General features: G+C 36.4%; 1 protein-coding gene across 2 annotated transcripts; it reads left to right on the forward strand.

Annotated features, from left to right (window-relative positions):
- The first annotated feature begins 152 nt into the window (after positions 1–152).
- On the forward strand, positions 153–16,499 carry washc2c (WASH complex subunit 2C). 2 transcript variants are annotated; one of them, XM_026224302.1, is made up of 32 exons: positions 153–325; positions 1,709–1,848; positions 1,955–2,119; positions 2,442–2,510; positions 2,631–2,804; positions 2,981–3,074; positions 3,151–3,212; positions 3,676–3,729; positions 4,224–4,325; positions 4,434–4,518; positions 4,639–4,704; positions 5,162–5,289; positions 5,399–5,468; positions 7,211–7,261; positions 7,365–7,547; positions 7,626–7,804; positions 7,872–7,979; positions 8,060–8,158; positions 8,935–9,027; positions 9,109–9,210; positions 9,621–9,790; positions 9,883–9,994; positions 10,609–10,809; positions 10,917–11,123; positions 11,222–11,344; positions 11,583–11,681; positions 11,770–11,838; positions 12,049–12,105; positions 12,826–13,026; positions 14,269–14,847; positions 14,960–15,134; positions 15,862–16,499. In XM_026224302.1, exons 2-32 carry the CDS (start codon positions 1,720–1,722, stop codon positions 15,999–16,001), a joined length of 4,146 nt encoding a protein of 1,381 aa, XP_026080087.1. In that variant the 5' UTR covers positions 153–325; positions 1,709–1,719; the 3' UTR covers positions 16,002–16,499. The 2 variants fall into 2 exon arrangements, with proteins under 2 accessions (XP_026080087.1, XP_026080088.1); XM_026224303.1 differs by lacking the exon at positions 12,049–12,105 and having other exon boundaries at positions 154–325.
- The last annotated feature ends 64 nt before the right edge of the window (positions 16,500–16,563 follow it).

Below are 16,563 nucleotides of genomic sequence, written 5' to 3' on the forward strand. Positions count from 1 at the left end.
TTTTTCCTCCTTATAATAAACACTAGTAGTCGCTGTCAGGAAGCGCTGCTTTGAGATCAGTTTAAACGCGTTCCGTTCTATGAGCAGCGTCACTGACTCGCGCGAGAAGCTGTTCTCAGATCAGAGGGACTCTGTGGTCAGGTGACTGGAATCAGCTGATCCTCTGCAGACGGGACATGGCCGAGGATGGGACGAGTGGCAGCGACAAGCTGCTCTTGACTTGTCTCACTGACTTGTCTCACTGACTTGTCTCAATGCTGAGATTCTGAGGTGAAGGGAAACACTACAGAGGATATTTGATCACAAGTAACGTTACATATACAAGGTAAATCTATAACGTAATTCAAATGACATGATCCGAGATTCAGGCTGTAAGTTGCTAGCACAGCAGCTAACGTTAGCCTTGCATGACAGCAGGCTGAGTAAGTTAGTTACTTACAAATGCAAAAAAACAACAACAACAACAGTAAAATACCAATTAATAACGGATCAAACGTGTATTCAGGTTTACGTACTTAAGTTTTAAATCGTTCAGGATTTGAAGAAGGACGAGGTTATCGCCTGATGTTTCCTTGTGGCACATAATATTAGGTTTTACTTTGAAAAGTTTGCTCAGCAAATTGATAAATCGTGGTTTTCTTTACACTTTATATCATGTAACGTTATAGCAGTAGCAGCTGTTAGATAAAAATACATAAATGTCTGGCTTTAAATGAATTAAATGTATTTTTGATCAGCCTTTTGAAAAATAGGTACACGTTAGTTACTTTTTAGAAATATTATAGTTTAAATAAAAATTTTTAATCAGATATTTAACTGTAGGTTATTTACAACTAAATTAAAATGTTGTAGGGTCAAATGTTGTAATTCAAATTTATACTAAAATTCTATTTATTAGAGTGTGCTTTTTGAATCACTTAAAGGGCTAGTTCACCCAAATAATAAAATTATGTCATTAATAACTCACCCTCATGTCGTTCCTAACCCATAAGACCTCTCAGTCCCTCCATTGAAGCTGTGTGTACGGTATACTGTCCATGTCCAGAAAGGTAAGAAAAACATCATCAAAGTAGTCCATGTGACATCAGAGGGTCCATTAGAATTTTTTGAAGCATCGAAAATACATTTTGGTCCAAATATAGCAAAAACTACGGCTTTTTTCAGCATTGTCTTCTCTTCCGTGTCTGTTGTGAGAGAGTTCAAAACAAAGCAGTTTGTCATATCCGGTTCGTGAACAAATCATTCGATGTAACTGGATCTTTTTGAATCAGTTCACCAAATCGAACTGAATCGTTTTAAATGGTTCGCATCTCCAATAGGCATTAATCCCCAAATGACTTAAACTGTTAACTTTTTTAATGTGGATGAGTTCAAACAAACCAATATCCCGGAGTAATTCATCTACTCAAACAGTACACTGACTGAACTGCTGTGAAGAGAGAACTGAAGATGAACATCGAGCCGAGCCAGATAACGTGTACTGTTTGAGTAAATAAATTACTCCGGGATATTGGTTTGTTTTAACTCCGAGGGAGTGTCAGCCACATTAAAAAAGTTAACATCTTAAGTCATTTGTGTATTAATGCGTATTGGAGACGCGAACGGCTTAAAACGATTCAGTTCGATTTGGTGAACTGGTTCAAAAAGATCTGATTGTAATGTCTTTCTATCAGTATTAAACTCAGGTAAAACCTATGATCTTCAACAGAGTAAACCAGCATGTCTAATCTGATGGAGAATGGCCCCAGTAATCATAATGGGGAGGCTGAGCAAGTGTGGGAGAGACCCTGGACGCTGGAAGAGATGCAGAAGTCCAGCACAAACTGGTCACTGGCAGCAGATTCAGGGGTACAGAGTGAAATGCATGCAGTCCTGTTTCATTTTCATTATTGAAAACACTTGCCACTGCGTTATACAGATGGTCTAGACTGAATGTTTATTTGTATCTCTGCAGTTGTTTCTTTTCCTGCAAGACTTCTCTCAGAGGATGTTGTCCAAGACACATGAGATTGAGAAACAGTTGGACGGTCTTATTCAGGACACTAAAGCCACAGACAGCCGCCTGCACACCGTGTTTAACGACTTCCTCATGCTGTCCAACACACAATTCATTGAGAACGTATGTATTTTTTTCATCATTTTAGCTAAATAAGAATTCACTTTGTATGTGGATGCAAAGCATTTCAAGTTTTAAACTGAAACAACAGTTCACACTTGATAATATAGGCCAGAGTTTGTCGGCTTTTGATATTTATACGTTTCCTGTTCAAAGTTCCTCTCTTGAGATTCAAAGTGGCCCAACTGTATATTTTTTATTGAGCATTTTTCTCACTTCATATTGGGAAATTGTGAAATTTGATACATTTCAAGAAAAAATAATGGTGTAAACATGGACACACGCTGTTTATTATAAAATCTTATGTCGTTTTTTTATTCCTTAGAGGGTTTACGATGAAGAGGTGGAAGACCCAGCAACAAAGCCAGAAACCATGGAGAAACAGCCTGAACAGGTAGTCAATGGGAACGTTTCTCTGGTTCTTTCTGCTGTGGGTCATTTCTGTGATTTCATACAGTGTGTTATTATGAATTATTAATCATTATAGTCCATTTATATCATACTGTATGTGAAGGAGAAGACAAGGGAACAGAAGGAAGCAGAACTCATTCCCAAAGTCCAAGAGGCGGTCAACTATGGTCTGAAGGTCCTGGAATCTGCTTTCGAACAGCTGGATATTAAAGCAGGAAACTCAGACTCTGAGGATGAAGAGACTCTGGAAAAGGTCGAGCCCATTTTGGAAGCAAAGGTAAATGCTTCTCTACAGCCCCTTGAGCACTTCTTTGATGATCAGACAGTTATTATATATAATTAGTGGCTTTTGGGCGTGTGGTGTTAAAACTCACATTGAAAGAGGGAACTGAGCTATATCAATGGGTACATCTTCATGGCCTTTTCTGTGCCTAAATGTATTTTTATTGGTAGGACCTGTATGTGGACAGGCCTCTGCCGTACTTGATTGGTTCCCAAGCATTTATGGATCAGGAGGATGTTGGCTTGGGCGATCCATCCAGCGATGGTGAGATTTCAGATTCATAAGCTTTCTGATTTTCTTTGTCTTGTTTTAGGTTGCTTTTAACTAGTGTGTTTTATAGAAATGTCCATCAGGAGTGGCAGAGACAGCGTAATTGAGAGTGATCTTGAAGAAGGTGATGAGGTAAGAGATAATGATGTGCACATGTACATGGATTCCGTCGTTAGCATTTTAAGAGTATTGAGAAAAACAAAAACAAATGAAATGCTCCACTCTTTTTGAAAATGGGCTCATTTTCCAACTCCCCTTGAGTAAAACAGTCGTGTTTTACCGTTTTTGAATCCATTCAGCCGATCTCAGGGTCTAGCGGTAGCACTTTTAGCTTAGCATAGACCATTGAATCTGATTAGACCGTTAGCATCTCGCTCAAAAATGACCAAGGAGTTTCTGTATTTTTCCTGTTTAAAACTTGACTCTTCTGTAGTTACATGGTGTACTAAGACCGACGGAAAATGAATTAAAAAATGTTAAAACTCAACTGTTCAACTCTAGGGGAGATGGAAATTGTGCCTTTTTTTTTTAAAGGGGGAGTGTTCCTTTAAAAAAAATGTATGTATAATCCTCCATTTGGATTATTTTCTAAAAGCAGTCAGATGAATCCTCTGACCAGGATGAGGAAGTCCTTGGCAACTTTAAGAAAGTAAGACTTCTTCCTATTGTCCTATTGTACTAGTCTGGTAGTTTATATAAGCATGACAGATATATGTGTAATATTTAACCATAGCTTTTATAGCAGTGTAGATTGTTTTATAGGTGTGTGATGATGCCACATCTTAAGTAAAGTGGGTTATAAAACAAAAACAATCCAATACCGTGAGATTTACTTAATCTTTTAAAAAGTTAAAAAAAAAAAAAAAAAAAAAAAATATATATATATATATATATATATATATATATATATATATTATATATAAGTGTTATTTTTTTTATACTTATTTCTTTAAATAGGTCAATTTCTTTTAGAAATGTAATTAGTGAATTGTTGTTGCTATTATTATTATTATTTTTAATAATAAAGCTATATTTAGGTAAATCAATAAAAAAGAAAGAAAAAGAAAACATTTATTTAACATTGAGTGCACTATGTATAGATTGCTGTATTTCTGGTCAAACATTAATTTGTTCATCCCATAGAAACCATCTGTTGCTAGTTATGATGATGCTGATGAAGAGAACGAAGATGAAGATTCGGACATATTTGGAGGGTCTGATAAGGATGAAGATGAGCTCAAAAAGGTTAATATCTTTCTTCTTACTTAGCAAATGAGTATTATGGGAAATTATCTTTCTAAAATGTGCAAACTGAAACTTAATATGAGATTTCCTGCATCCCATGTCTTTCAGGACACTGGTCTGCCATCCTTTGCTGATGAACTAGCAGCCAGAATCAAGGGAGAGACTCCGAATAAGCCAGACGCAGATCGCACATGTATGGTCCTGAACAACATATGAATTGAATAGATTTATTGTTTAACACCTTTTCATCTTTCCGTTCAGTCAGTTTTCTTTCTCATGTTTATCTGTGTGCATGCACTTGTTTGTTCTCAAGCATTGTCATCAGGCCCATCCATCACCCAGAAGAAGAGTAAAACAAAGAAAGAGTCAAAACCTCAGGGTATGAGCTTCATATAGCATGTGCTTATCAGATCATGCTGCCAAATGCACACTACCGTTCGAAAGTTTGGGGTCAGTTTTTTTCCCCCGTGGTCTTGAAAGAAGTCTCTTATGATCAACAGAGCTTCATTTATTTGATCATAAATATAGTGAAAACATTTGACTATTTTCATATATTTTATTGTCATAGCAAAGTTTTTACGCACAAATTGAATGTTTTCTTTCTTATCAAAATATCATAAGTAGTAATACTGATTCCATACTTTTGTATAGTAGTGTATGTACACATAAATATATCAGCAGATGACTGTATCTGCATTGTTTAATTGAAAACAACTACACTGTTATCTAGCATTTTTTTGAAACATCTGGTATACCTGTATCATAGTTTCTTTCAGAAGTGGAAGGAAATTACAGTAGCTAGTAAAATAATTGTCATATGTTTTATGTATATGTAGTTACAGTGGAGGATGATCAGGATGAGCTGTTCAAACCACCAAAAATGGAAGATGAGGAATATTCTCCATTTGGTGGAAATGGTGGACTATTTAGTGGAGGCAAAGGCCTGTTTGATGATGATGATGAGGTTGGTAAAAAATAATGGAGTATCATACAAAAGCATACAAGTACATCTAGAAAAATATATGGTATTAATCTGTAAATGTCAGTTCATATTCATAATATTTGTTCTTTAGGGAGATCTGTTTTCTGATGCACCCAAAGCCGATCCTCTGGAAAAAGAAAAGACCTTAATTCAGGCAACAGGTAAGAAGTCAGATGTAGGCATGGTTTTTTACGATACCGGTACCATTTCGGTACTTTTAAAACTGTACCGGTGCCTAAATGGTGCCAGAACCAATACTTGTATTTTAAACCCACCGACTAAAAGATTAAGACACTACCTGACCCAAAATATCACCCAAAGTTTCTACAGCTTTTTTCTTAGCTATTTCAGAATCTGGAAAAATTACTGGGGCTAACGTGTTACTGCAGTCGGTAGAGCGATATGAATGTGTTTGATGTACGGAATGATAAATGGGTTAAAATGAGTGCTGTCTGTCCCTGTCTTTAATCAGTTCTGTGAATTACTGTATGGTCATTCTTTATAAAGTAGTAACAATGTCATTTGTAAAGTACAGTACTGTGCAAAAGTCTTAGGCACATTAGTATTTTCACACCAAAAAAGGGTTTTAAGCCAGTTATTTATGTATTTTGCTGTAGTTTGTCAGTAGGAAATATCAGTTTAAATTTCCAAACATTCATTTTGCCATTAATTGTTATAATACTGCAGCAAAAGATATAAATAACTGGCCGAACACCATTCTTTGGGGTGAAAATACTAACGTGCATAAGACTTTTACACAGTAGTGTATTTATAAAGTATGTATAATTAGATTAAGTATATTTAAATAAGTATAATTAAAGTATGCGTTCACATGTGTAAAGGGCTATGTTTTCGGTGGAGGAAACAGATGCGGTGTGATGAGCAATGAACGGAGAGAAAACTTTACAGTAGATGGGAAACCAACTGCTCCCTCGTGATCTTTTGTAAACTGTATTTATGACAAAGAACTGAACAGATACAGATATTCTAACAATCTATTGATAAACACACACCTTGTATCCTATGTTTGTGTTTGAGTTTGAGTCTGCAGATTGAAGAGCGCGCTGAAAGACGAGGAGAAAGGTCTGCTGCCCGTTTTCATATGAAATTTAAGCAGACTGACTCTGAGGTTACTGACTCTGATAGCGAATTTGTGTAGTTTATGGAGCTAAATGCTATAGCCCCGCAAAAAAAAAAAGCCTAGCTACGCCAGTGCGTCTTGTTTACATTTCGGAGAACCAGGACAAATGTTTCAATCGATCGCTCAGGCATTTAAGAGGCACCGGAATGAGGCACCGAAACCTGCGTTATTATTCGGTGCCATATTGGTACCGGGTTTCGGTACCCAACCCTAGATGTAGGCCAGTCCTACGAGATAATTCAGTGATGCAAGCTCACATTCAGATGCATAGAACCAAGTCCTGCACTACATTTATTTATTTTAATAATAATATTTTTTTTTTCAATAATCAATTTTGCTTTGTTGTACATTACAGTACAGAAGAAAAGATCACAATTATTATACTGATTTGGTCATAATATGAGCCATTGTTCAAACCATCAGATTTCCTGCTTTAAAAAAAGAAAAAAAAATGAATTTACTTGTATTATTATTTATTTATGTAGTTTGTAAATAGTACTGGGTTGACTGTAAAAACATTTAATAATGGTTTAATTTCTATTTATTTATGTATTTCGTAAATGGCCATTTAAAATGTTAACTATCTGACTGGAAAAAATCTGTGTGTTAATGTGTTTTATAAATAGCCATTTAACAAGCGTTGACTGTTTTTTTTTGTTTTTAACTATAATGACTCATCATCATCTCAGTTTTCTCTTTGTACATTCTGAAACCCACCTTAATAAAACTCCTTTACATGCTTTTCTTCTTTTGCTTTTGTAGAGCCCCCTAAAACGAAGAAAATACCCACTGGCGCTGTCTCCATCTTTGCTGGTAAGCATTAACTGCATTCAATTTGCATACTCGCACTATGTTTTACATGACAGTTTTGTGTAGTTACTAATGAGTAAGATCTCTTCACACCTGTTACCCGCAGAAAACAAACATTTGGGCTCACCAAATGATTCAGACTCACTAGAGGGCAAAGGCAGTAAGAGTCCAGTGAAGGCCAAAGTGCAGGCAGCTCCAAAGCGTGCCTCGGTGGGAGGTGGGCTGTTTGATGATGAAGACGATGATGATGATTTCTTCAGTGGGAAGACGTCTAACAAATCCACCCTTGGTACATCTAACATTTTCCCTGAGGTCTAACAACTGATTTTCTTTTTGGGAAAGCTTAAATATGTATCTTTGTGATCAGGGCAAGAGAAGCAAATGCCAAAGAAGACTGTAGACCTGTTTGGAGAAGCTGATGAGGAGGAGGAGGAGGAGGAGGAGGATGAAGGCGGAGCAGTGTTCAGTGGGAAAGCCAGTGCAGTTCTTCCCCAACAGGACAAAAGAGCCATCAGGGATGAGGAGACATGTCCTCCAGAGAAAAAGGTCTGCTTTTTAATAATTTCATGATGATTGTTGTTGTTGGTTATGTACTGAATGGGTTTGCTTGCAGCTTCCTGTTGGTGCCATTTCAATGTTTGGACCCGGCACTAAAAATATACTGGAGGGTCTGAAGAAACGCAGGCCTTCAACCAGTGAAGAGTCTGCCCAGTCTGAAGAGGTAGAAAACTCTCAGTCTCTCTGTTGTATTAATACTTGCTGTGTTGATTGCTATTTATTGTTTTTGCATTGTTTCTGCAGAGTGAACCTCCGCCTGAAGCAGTCAAATCTTCACCTGCACTGGGAGCATCTGAGAAAACGCATAGCAAGAGTCTGTTCTCAGACGATGAAGACTCACAAGTGCGCCACTTTTCTGTAGTCATGATACAGAGAGCCTATTCTCAGTTTCCCAGTGTATTTAAATTAGTGCTGGGCCATATATTTAATATTGAAATAGTTATGCAATGATTTGTTTGGTAATACAAAATAAAGCAACACTGTGAATATTGCAGTGATAAGATTATATTTGAATAATTGTAACTTTATATAGTATATTAGTAAATCTAATAAAGATTCAGTAGACTAGTTTTGTAGCCATGTCTTGTCTCATGAATTAAATGTATTCATGTTTAGTATGAATACATTTGGCAGGCAAAAAAGGTTTGATTTGTTTCTGTTTATGGAAATTATTATTTAGATTAATAACAGACATTTTAGGGTGTTGATGTGAGAGAAATGTTATAGGGATAGTTCACCCAAAAATCAACATTTGTCATCACTTACTCACCTTCATGTTGTTTCGAAACCTGTATGGGTTTCTTTCTTATGTTGAACATAAAAGAAGATATTTTGGAGAATGCTGGTAGTCAAACAGTTGATGTCCCCATTGACTTACTGTTGAAGTCAGTGGGGACCATCAACTTTTTGGTTCTTTAGAATTCAAAAACAGTTGTGGAACGACATGAGGGTAAGTAAATGATGACAGGATAAAAATTTTTGGGTGAACTATTCATTCCTTTAAAATATATATCTTGACAATTCTTTGTTTTAGTTAAATCACTCCACCTCAATTCCACACTGACTCCTGATACTTGTCTTTGATGTATTTGCTGTCCTTGTTCTTGCTTGTTTTAAAGCTATTCACAAGTGAGACTGCAAGTAAGTCAAAGTCGACAACTCCGAACAAACCCAGTAAAGCTCCGCTCTCAATATTTGCTGATGAAGAAGAGGTGATGTTTAAAGAGATAGTAATCTAGATCTATTTTATTCTACTCAGTGGTTTTCAACAAGTCTGTTTTGACTTTTTTAAGGACCTTTTTTCATCAACACCAAAGTCCAAGTCGGTTGAGGTCAAAAAAACATCTCTACAACCCAAGAAACCTGAATCCAGTTCATTCTTCAGTGATGATGAGGTATGTGTTTGTGTTTAATGCAGAGTAAACCAATTACAATCAATAAAATTGTACATATATTACAATACAAAATGGTTATATGAAATTGTCTGTAACACTTTAGTATAGGGACAAATTCTCAATATTACAAAGTTCCTTGTTAGCATGCATATCATTAACATTGGCTGTTTATTAGTGCATATAAAGCACATATTCTGCAAGGTCAAATTCTACATCCCTAATTCTACCCAATACCTAAACTTAACAACTACCTTACTATTAGTAAGCAGCAAATTAGGAGTTTATTGACTTTATTCAAATAAAGTGTGACAAAATTTAAATTTTATTTTGATAGCATATTTATTTGTTCAGTTGATGAAGCATGCTGATATCACATGACATGGTACAACATTTGCTCATCTGTGTGTCAGGATCAGTGGATGAGCTCCAAACCCAGCAAAGAGAGCCCGGAAGTGAAGCCCAGCGGAATGAAGTCGAGTGTTAGCGCCCCCTCTAGGTTACCCAGTGTCAAAGCACCACAAAAAGACGGTCTGTTTGAAGACGATGATGATGATTTGTTTGCAGCCACAAACGAGTCAAGGTTTGTGGATCGCTGATCAGTAAATGTACTAAAGTAGTGAGAAAAACAATAAATCATATGCTGTAAAAAAAAATTGTTGTCTGTCCTTGCAGTAAGAAGTCATCTCAGAGAGTATCTCTGCTGTTTGAGAATGAAGATGATGAGGACAAAGATCCTCTTTTTGGCTTTAAAACACCTGCAAATAAAGCTCCTTCTGAAGCAAAGGTAAGTGTGGCTTGAGTGTCCATTTACTTTTTGGGCTACTTTACAGAATTTTGGTCTGTGAGATGTTTTTGAAAAAAGTCTTATATGCTTACCACATATGGTGTATATACATATCTGTTTAACATATATATATATATAAAAAAAAAAAATATTCTGCATCATTGCTTTTTTTCAATATTTCAATATGAAGATTTGCTGCTCAGGAAACATTTCTGATTATTATCAATGTTGAAAACAGTTGTTGTTCTTATTATTTTGGTGGAAATTGTGATTTCCTCCACTCCTTTGATTCTTTGATGGAAATGAAAGATCAAAAGAACAGCATTTATTTGAAATCTTTTATCATTTTACGTGTCATTACTGACACTTTTGATCAATTTTAATGTGTTCTTTCTAAATAAAGTATTCATTTAAAAAAAAAAAAAAAAAAAAAAAAAAGTATTTCTGGCCCAAACATTTTGTGGTAGTTCTAGTGTATGTTTCCATTCATTCATCATAATTTATTTGACTTATTAAAAAATGTTTTTTTTTTTGCGTAGCATTTATATTAATGCAGGTCAATTTTCTTTTTTACTGAGTTTATATTAGTAGCTAAAAATAGCGTTGTGTTTCAGGTTTCTGCTCCCTCTCTGTTTGAATCTACGCAAGAGGAGAATGCACCTAATCTACCGAAAGACAAGAGAGAAGAAGAAAAGCAGCCAGTGGAATCCATTCCACCCTCTGTAGACCGCACTGAGATTAAGAAGAAGCCAGTAGGAGCAGTAAGCCTTTTTGGTGGGATTGATGTATTAGCAGACAAGCAAGACACAAATAAAGTGAGTGAAATGTAAAAAAAAAAAAAAAAGGGCAATAAATATAAACATTTATGGGTTACACCTAAATAAAAAAAGGGTTAGAGAACTTGGGATGGTCTATTCCACAGAAACATACTAAGGATCAAGAGGAGATCTCTGATGGTGACCAGCTAAAGGAGGGCCCTCCGCCCATGGAGAGTAAGGAGACCAAGGCCAAGAAAACAGCACTGAGTCTTTTTGATGATGATGATGATGATGATGATGAAGATATGAACACTAATGTAATAATTCCTGCCCCTAAAACATCCAAATCAGCAGAAAAGAATGCACTAAAGGTTAGTTGTTTTTAGATTCTTAGTACTGTGAGGTATTAATTTGTATGACTTTAAGTAGGTTATTTAATGTTATTTATTGATTTGGATTGTGATCTAAGGATCATGGGCCCCAAATGAAGAGCACAGGTGTGTTCCAAGATGAGGAACTACTTTTCAGTCACATGCAACAGAGGGACAACGATCCTGACGTAGACCTTTTTGCCACTTCTCCTAAACCATCTGTAAGTCTTTGATATGAAGAACTATTTGGTAATTACATTTAGCAGATGCCTTACAAATGAGGACAATGGAAGCAATCAAAATCAACAAAAGAGCAATGAAACGCAAGTGCTATAACAAGTCTCAGTTAGCTTAATGTAGTACATTTTTAGTTTTTTTATTCTATCTACATTGCTTTTAGACTTTGCCTGCTTAGACTTTTCCTCTTTGTGGTGACACAGAGGTATTTTCATTTTACAGGTGCCGTCTCAGAGCTCTGTAAAACCTGATGTCCCCACACTGTTCGGTGATGATGAAGACGATGACCTCTTCAGTTCAGAAAAGCCTAAAGCTCCTCCGGTACCGTTTGTTTCCCAACAAGTTTTGTGGGGGGGTTTTCTTATCCTTCATGAAAGCTAAATCCTAGTACTATATTATCCACATACAGAGAGTACCTGAGAAGCCCAGCAAGCCTAAAACAAATGAAATGGACCAATCAACACTAACCTCAAGCAAGGTATACTCAGAAATAAATCTGCTTTGTTGCTTGAATTCATCTTTATACAACAGAATAATAAAAAAAGCCACCGTTTACATGTAGAAAATAGAGATTATATTTTATTTTATAAATATAAAAAATTATTTGTGACATTTCCAGAACCTGTTAAAATGGTTATTGGTTTTTACTCTTTGACTTGTATGTAACTAATATTATTTAATCGCACAGGAGCCTACAAGCCCTCTAAAATCTAAAAAAACCTCCTCAAGGATCGGAGAACTTCAAGTAACGTTTAAAAAAAATCTCTGTACTTCCATTTCTCTCAGTGTGAAAGCTGTGTTTTCTGTTTTTTTTTTTTTTTTTTTTTACTTTCTCCTCCTGGCATGATCTTTCTCAGAAGTCAAAGAAAAGCTACAGTCTTGCTTTTCATTGAGCTGTTTCATGACCCCACAATGCCTGTCAACAATCTGTTAAAAATCTGTCTGCAAACCATATATGCTATATATTCTTGTCTGTTAACGTTTTCACTGTTTCTGGAATACCAGAACATCTTTAGCTTTGCCGTAACATTGTTTCTCTCTATGCCAATATTGTAAGTAAACCATTACTGCACCAATAGGAAACCACTTGATGCAGCGCTCTGCAGCTAGCAATGTGCTGTTTACAGTGTTTGCAAGGCAGCAGTCTATTTATATTTACCACATCTCCAACAATTATCACATTGACCTAAATCTGCGTACTGAATAGTGATTTCTTTCTTGCATTAATTTAAACAGGCATCTTGATTTACTGACACAGACCCAAAACCTAGATTTGACCCTATTCACTATCCTGTTGCTGTCTTACATACATGAACATGTCCTGCAGGAAATGCAAATCTAGTGTACTGTACTTCTAAAATAGTACAAACCGGTCTCTCTCTGATCTTGGCATGTATGCAATAGCCAGTGGGTGTATTGAATTTAAGTTTTGTCACAGATTTAAAGACCTGTCTGTTTCTTTCAGGATAGGTTAGTTGTCAACCCTGCCAGCCTTCTGCCAGGCGCAGTGCCACGGATTCCAGGAGCTGTCAGTGTAATCCCTGGCCTGGCACCTGTTTCCCTCCCTGCAGCTGCCAATACGATCGCTGAGCATCAGCCCTCCAGTGAGGGAGGGGTGGGCTTCGACTCGCCTGCTCAGGTCAGCACGCTACAGAGTGCTAACAAGGTAGGTCAGACTGCAGTATGTATGTTTAATAGGTGCCATGGAATAAAAACTGCTGCTGTTGATATAGTGCAGCATTTATTTAACATCCTATTCTCTTCAGTTGACACGAAGTCTGTAATTTTAGGTCACACTTTATTTTAACGAACAATTCTCATTATTAACAAACCAGTAACTACGACATTTGTCTCAAACTCCTAATATGCTGCTTATTAATAGTTAGTAAGGTAGTTGTTAAAGAGCCCCTATTATGGTTATGAAAGGTTCATATTTTGATTTTGGAAGTCCCTGACAACAGGTTGACATGCATGCAAAGTCAAAAAACACTTTCATTGTCTTATAATATGAATTTTTTACCTTATTTGCTCAACAATTCCCAAACGATTCACTCAACGATTCATCTTTACAAACTCCTCCCTTCCGTGATGCTTATCTGCAATGATTGGTTGATTTCATTTCCATTTATCTTGCCTGTACCGTATTTTCCGGACTATTAGTCGCACTTTTTTTCATAGTTTGGCTTGTCCTGCGACTTATAGTCAGGTGCGACTTATTTATTAAAATTAATTTGACATGAACCAAGAGAAATGACCTAACAGAAAACATTAGAGCGCCCTTTTGCGGCTGTAAACGGTAATGTTTTCTCTTGGTTCTTGGGTCTAAATAAATGCGACTTATATATGTTTTTTTCCTCATCATGACGTACTTTTGGACTGATGCGACTTATACTCAGGTGTGACTTATAGTCCGAAAAATACGGTAATGTCTTTTGTGTAATTGAGTAATACATTTTCTCAAAAGCTTCTAAAGTGTTTCATTTTTTTATATGAATTCATTTAATTCCTAATTATAATCATGTTTTTATATTAAAACATACAAAAATTACTCTGTATTGTGGTAGAGAGGTTGTGTAAGTGCATTTACAGTATTCTGTAATATTTCTATAGATTATGGAAATATTATATTAAGGATATTTCAATACGTTTTATATATTTTTTTCTCTATTTTTGTTTGAAGAAAATATAGACAGATTTCTGATATAGAGTTTTTATTTTAGACAGTTTTTAGTACATTTTAGTCTCATCTCTTGTGGTGATGTACTGTAGTCTCAGCTAGTGTTTAATGATGTTGGTGTGATCTCGCATCTCGTCTTAGTCATGGAAAAAAAAGTGTATTCTTTATAGGTTTCATTAACCAAATGGACACTAGCAGAATGTCCATTCAGTGGCTTTTTTTCTGCTGCAGGGTCGGGCTAAAGGCGCAGTGCGACGGCGACCGCAGACAAGGGCCGCAAGACATCTTTCAGTACAGCAATCTGAGGAAGCTGTTGGAGAAAGCACCTCTTTACAAGCTGATGAAGCAGTTATGGCTGCTTCTCTCCCTACCTTTAACCCCGTGTCAGTGCGACCCTCAGCACTCACTATACCTGTCAGCACCCCAGCTCCTGCCAAGACCCCCGATGAAGCAGTCAGGCCAAAGAGATTTCTCGATTCTGGAGATCATCTGTTTGATTCAGATGATCTCTTTTCCACAAAGCCTGTTCCCTCCTCAAATCACAAAGAAGAGACCCCTGAGGAAGGCCAGAAGAAAGCCTCCAAGACAGAGGTCATCATAGCTTCAAACAAAGACCAGGCCTTGTCTATTTTTGACAGCCATGAGGATGATCTTTTTGCCTCAGTGAAACAGAAGAATGTCCAGAAAGGCAAACACATGTCCTTCCTAGAAGATGATGATGATGATATTTTCGGAGCAGGAAAGAGTAAAAGCGCAGATACTAAAATCTCCAAAGCAGAAGCCAGCACTGTAAAACCAGGCATCTTCCAGGTAAATATCACACTTTCTTTATAAGTTTGGCATTACAGATCAATGGGGTTACAGTAGGAAGTGGTTATGACTGATTTTTGTTTCCCTATTGACCATAAAATAATGTGTACAGGATGAAGTGAAAGAACCTCCCAAGGCCCAGAAGAAGCCCAAGGAAGTGTCATTGGATGCAAGTTTGTTTGATGATGATGTTGATATTTTTGCTGACTTGACTGGCCCCACAAAGTCAAAAGAGAAGAAAGCAAAGAAGAAATTGGAGACAAAATCTATATTCAAGGATGAAATGGGTTAGTTATTGCTGCAAAACACTCTTCACTATGATTCTTATCAGGGCCCACGTGTATAAAACTGTGTGTAAATTTCATCATAAAAGTGATAAATACAGATTTTTCTTATGCACAACAGAGTTCGGATTTGTAAAGGCAGGTATGCCAGAGCCAAGTTACCCAGTCATTGAATAACCAAACATGGAGACTACGACGCCTCATTTTTCTATGCATAACCTCGTATTCTATGCATATAATTTCCATATACATATTACCATGTGATGCTGCCATGTTTAAAGCCAAATATTTTAAATGTTTTTTACATTAAAAAAAAAGAAAGTATTACCCGTTCCCTCAAATTCTGTCCTTAATCTTTTTTTCATAATGTTGGGAAGACAAGGGAAGGGAATGGCTTTCCGAAGCCACTGTCAGTTCTTAATAAATGGGAGTTATTATTCTGTTTACTTCACTCAGATTAATAAATTAGTGATTTGATGGTGTGCACATATTTGCACCAATTTTATTTTCTTCTTAAATCCTGAAATGTGGCTGGAAATTTGCCTATGCATGAAATTGGCATTGGAATGTCCATACACAATTTTCCACACATGCATATCAAGAATTATACATGAGGCCCCAGGTCATTTGAATTAATTTATGATCATTGCTTTACAATGTAAATTTGCTCAACAATAAAGACATGCTCACAAATGCTTACAGGTCTATGCTTTTTGCTCTCACCTCACAGATGATATCTTCTCAACTGGCACTACAAAACCAACGGTGAAGCCGTCCTCCAAATCTAAGAAGAGCCAGGATCCTGTATCAGCTGTGGAAACAGGCAGCAATATTTTTGATGATCCCTTGAATGCGTTTGGGGGAAACTGAGTCTCCTACATAACATAATTTTGTTTAACTCTAGTGATATTCATGGCCTAATTGAAGGTAGATGTAATCTAACACTGGTGATAATTAGTTAATAAACTCTGATAGGTAACTATTACAACAACAAAGAAATTGACAGGAAAGAAGATTGTAAATCTGTTTACCTCTAATGCCATATGTGAAGTCATCTGATTGGTAAAAGATGTAGCGGTCATCAAATGGCATTGACATTTGCAACAGATATGTGTCTTTTATTAGCACTTTAAACATGACAATTGTCTGGTAAGGTGTAAAAAAAGGCTGTTGATTAAGGCTGGAGACATTCCTCTGACATTGTCAACTGTAACGTTTCATTTTACAATGTGGTGCCATTAACTCTAAGCCTGTGTGCCAACATAAGTGCTTTTGTCGTTGATGTTTTTATAACTTGAGCTTAAGATTTCTTGTGTTGCATGTGAAATGATTTTTGGAAACTGAAGAAAATATATTTTATGAAACGTAGTGAATGAGTCTGAGTGCTTGAATTCAAAATGTGTAAAGGACCATGCCATTGCTAACCATTTAA

This window comes from Carassius auratus, chromosome 38, assembly GCF_003368295.1.
Source record: "Carassius auratus strain Wakin chromosome 38, ASM336829v1, whole genome shotgun sequence".
Lineage (NCBI taxonomy): Eukaryota > Metazoa > Chordata > Actinopteri > Cypriniformes > Cyprinidae > Carassius > Carassius auratus.

Bases quoted from the DNA above. Each gene is read 5' to 3' on its own strand.
- washc2c (XM_026224302.1), top strand. From the start codon at position 1,720: ATGTCTAATCTGATGGAGAATGGCCCCAGTAATCATAATGGGGAGGCT. The intron at 5,469-7,210 runs GTAAGAAGTCAG...TTGCTTTTGTAG, and splicing joins GACCTTAATTCAGGCAACAG to AGCCCCCTAAAACGAAGAAA. The intron at 10,810-10,916 runs GTGAGTGAAATG...TCTATTCCACAG, and splicing joins ACAAGCAAGACACAAATAAA to AAACATACTAAGGATCAAGA.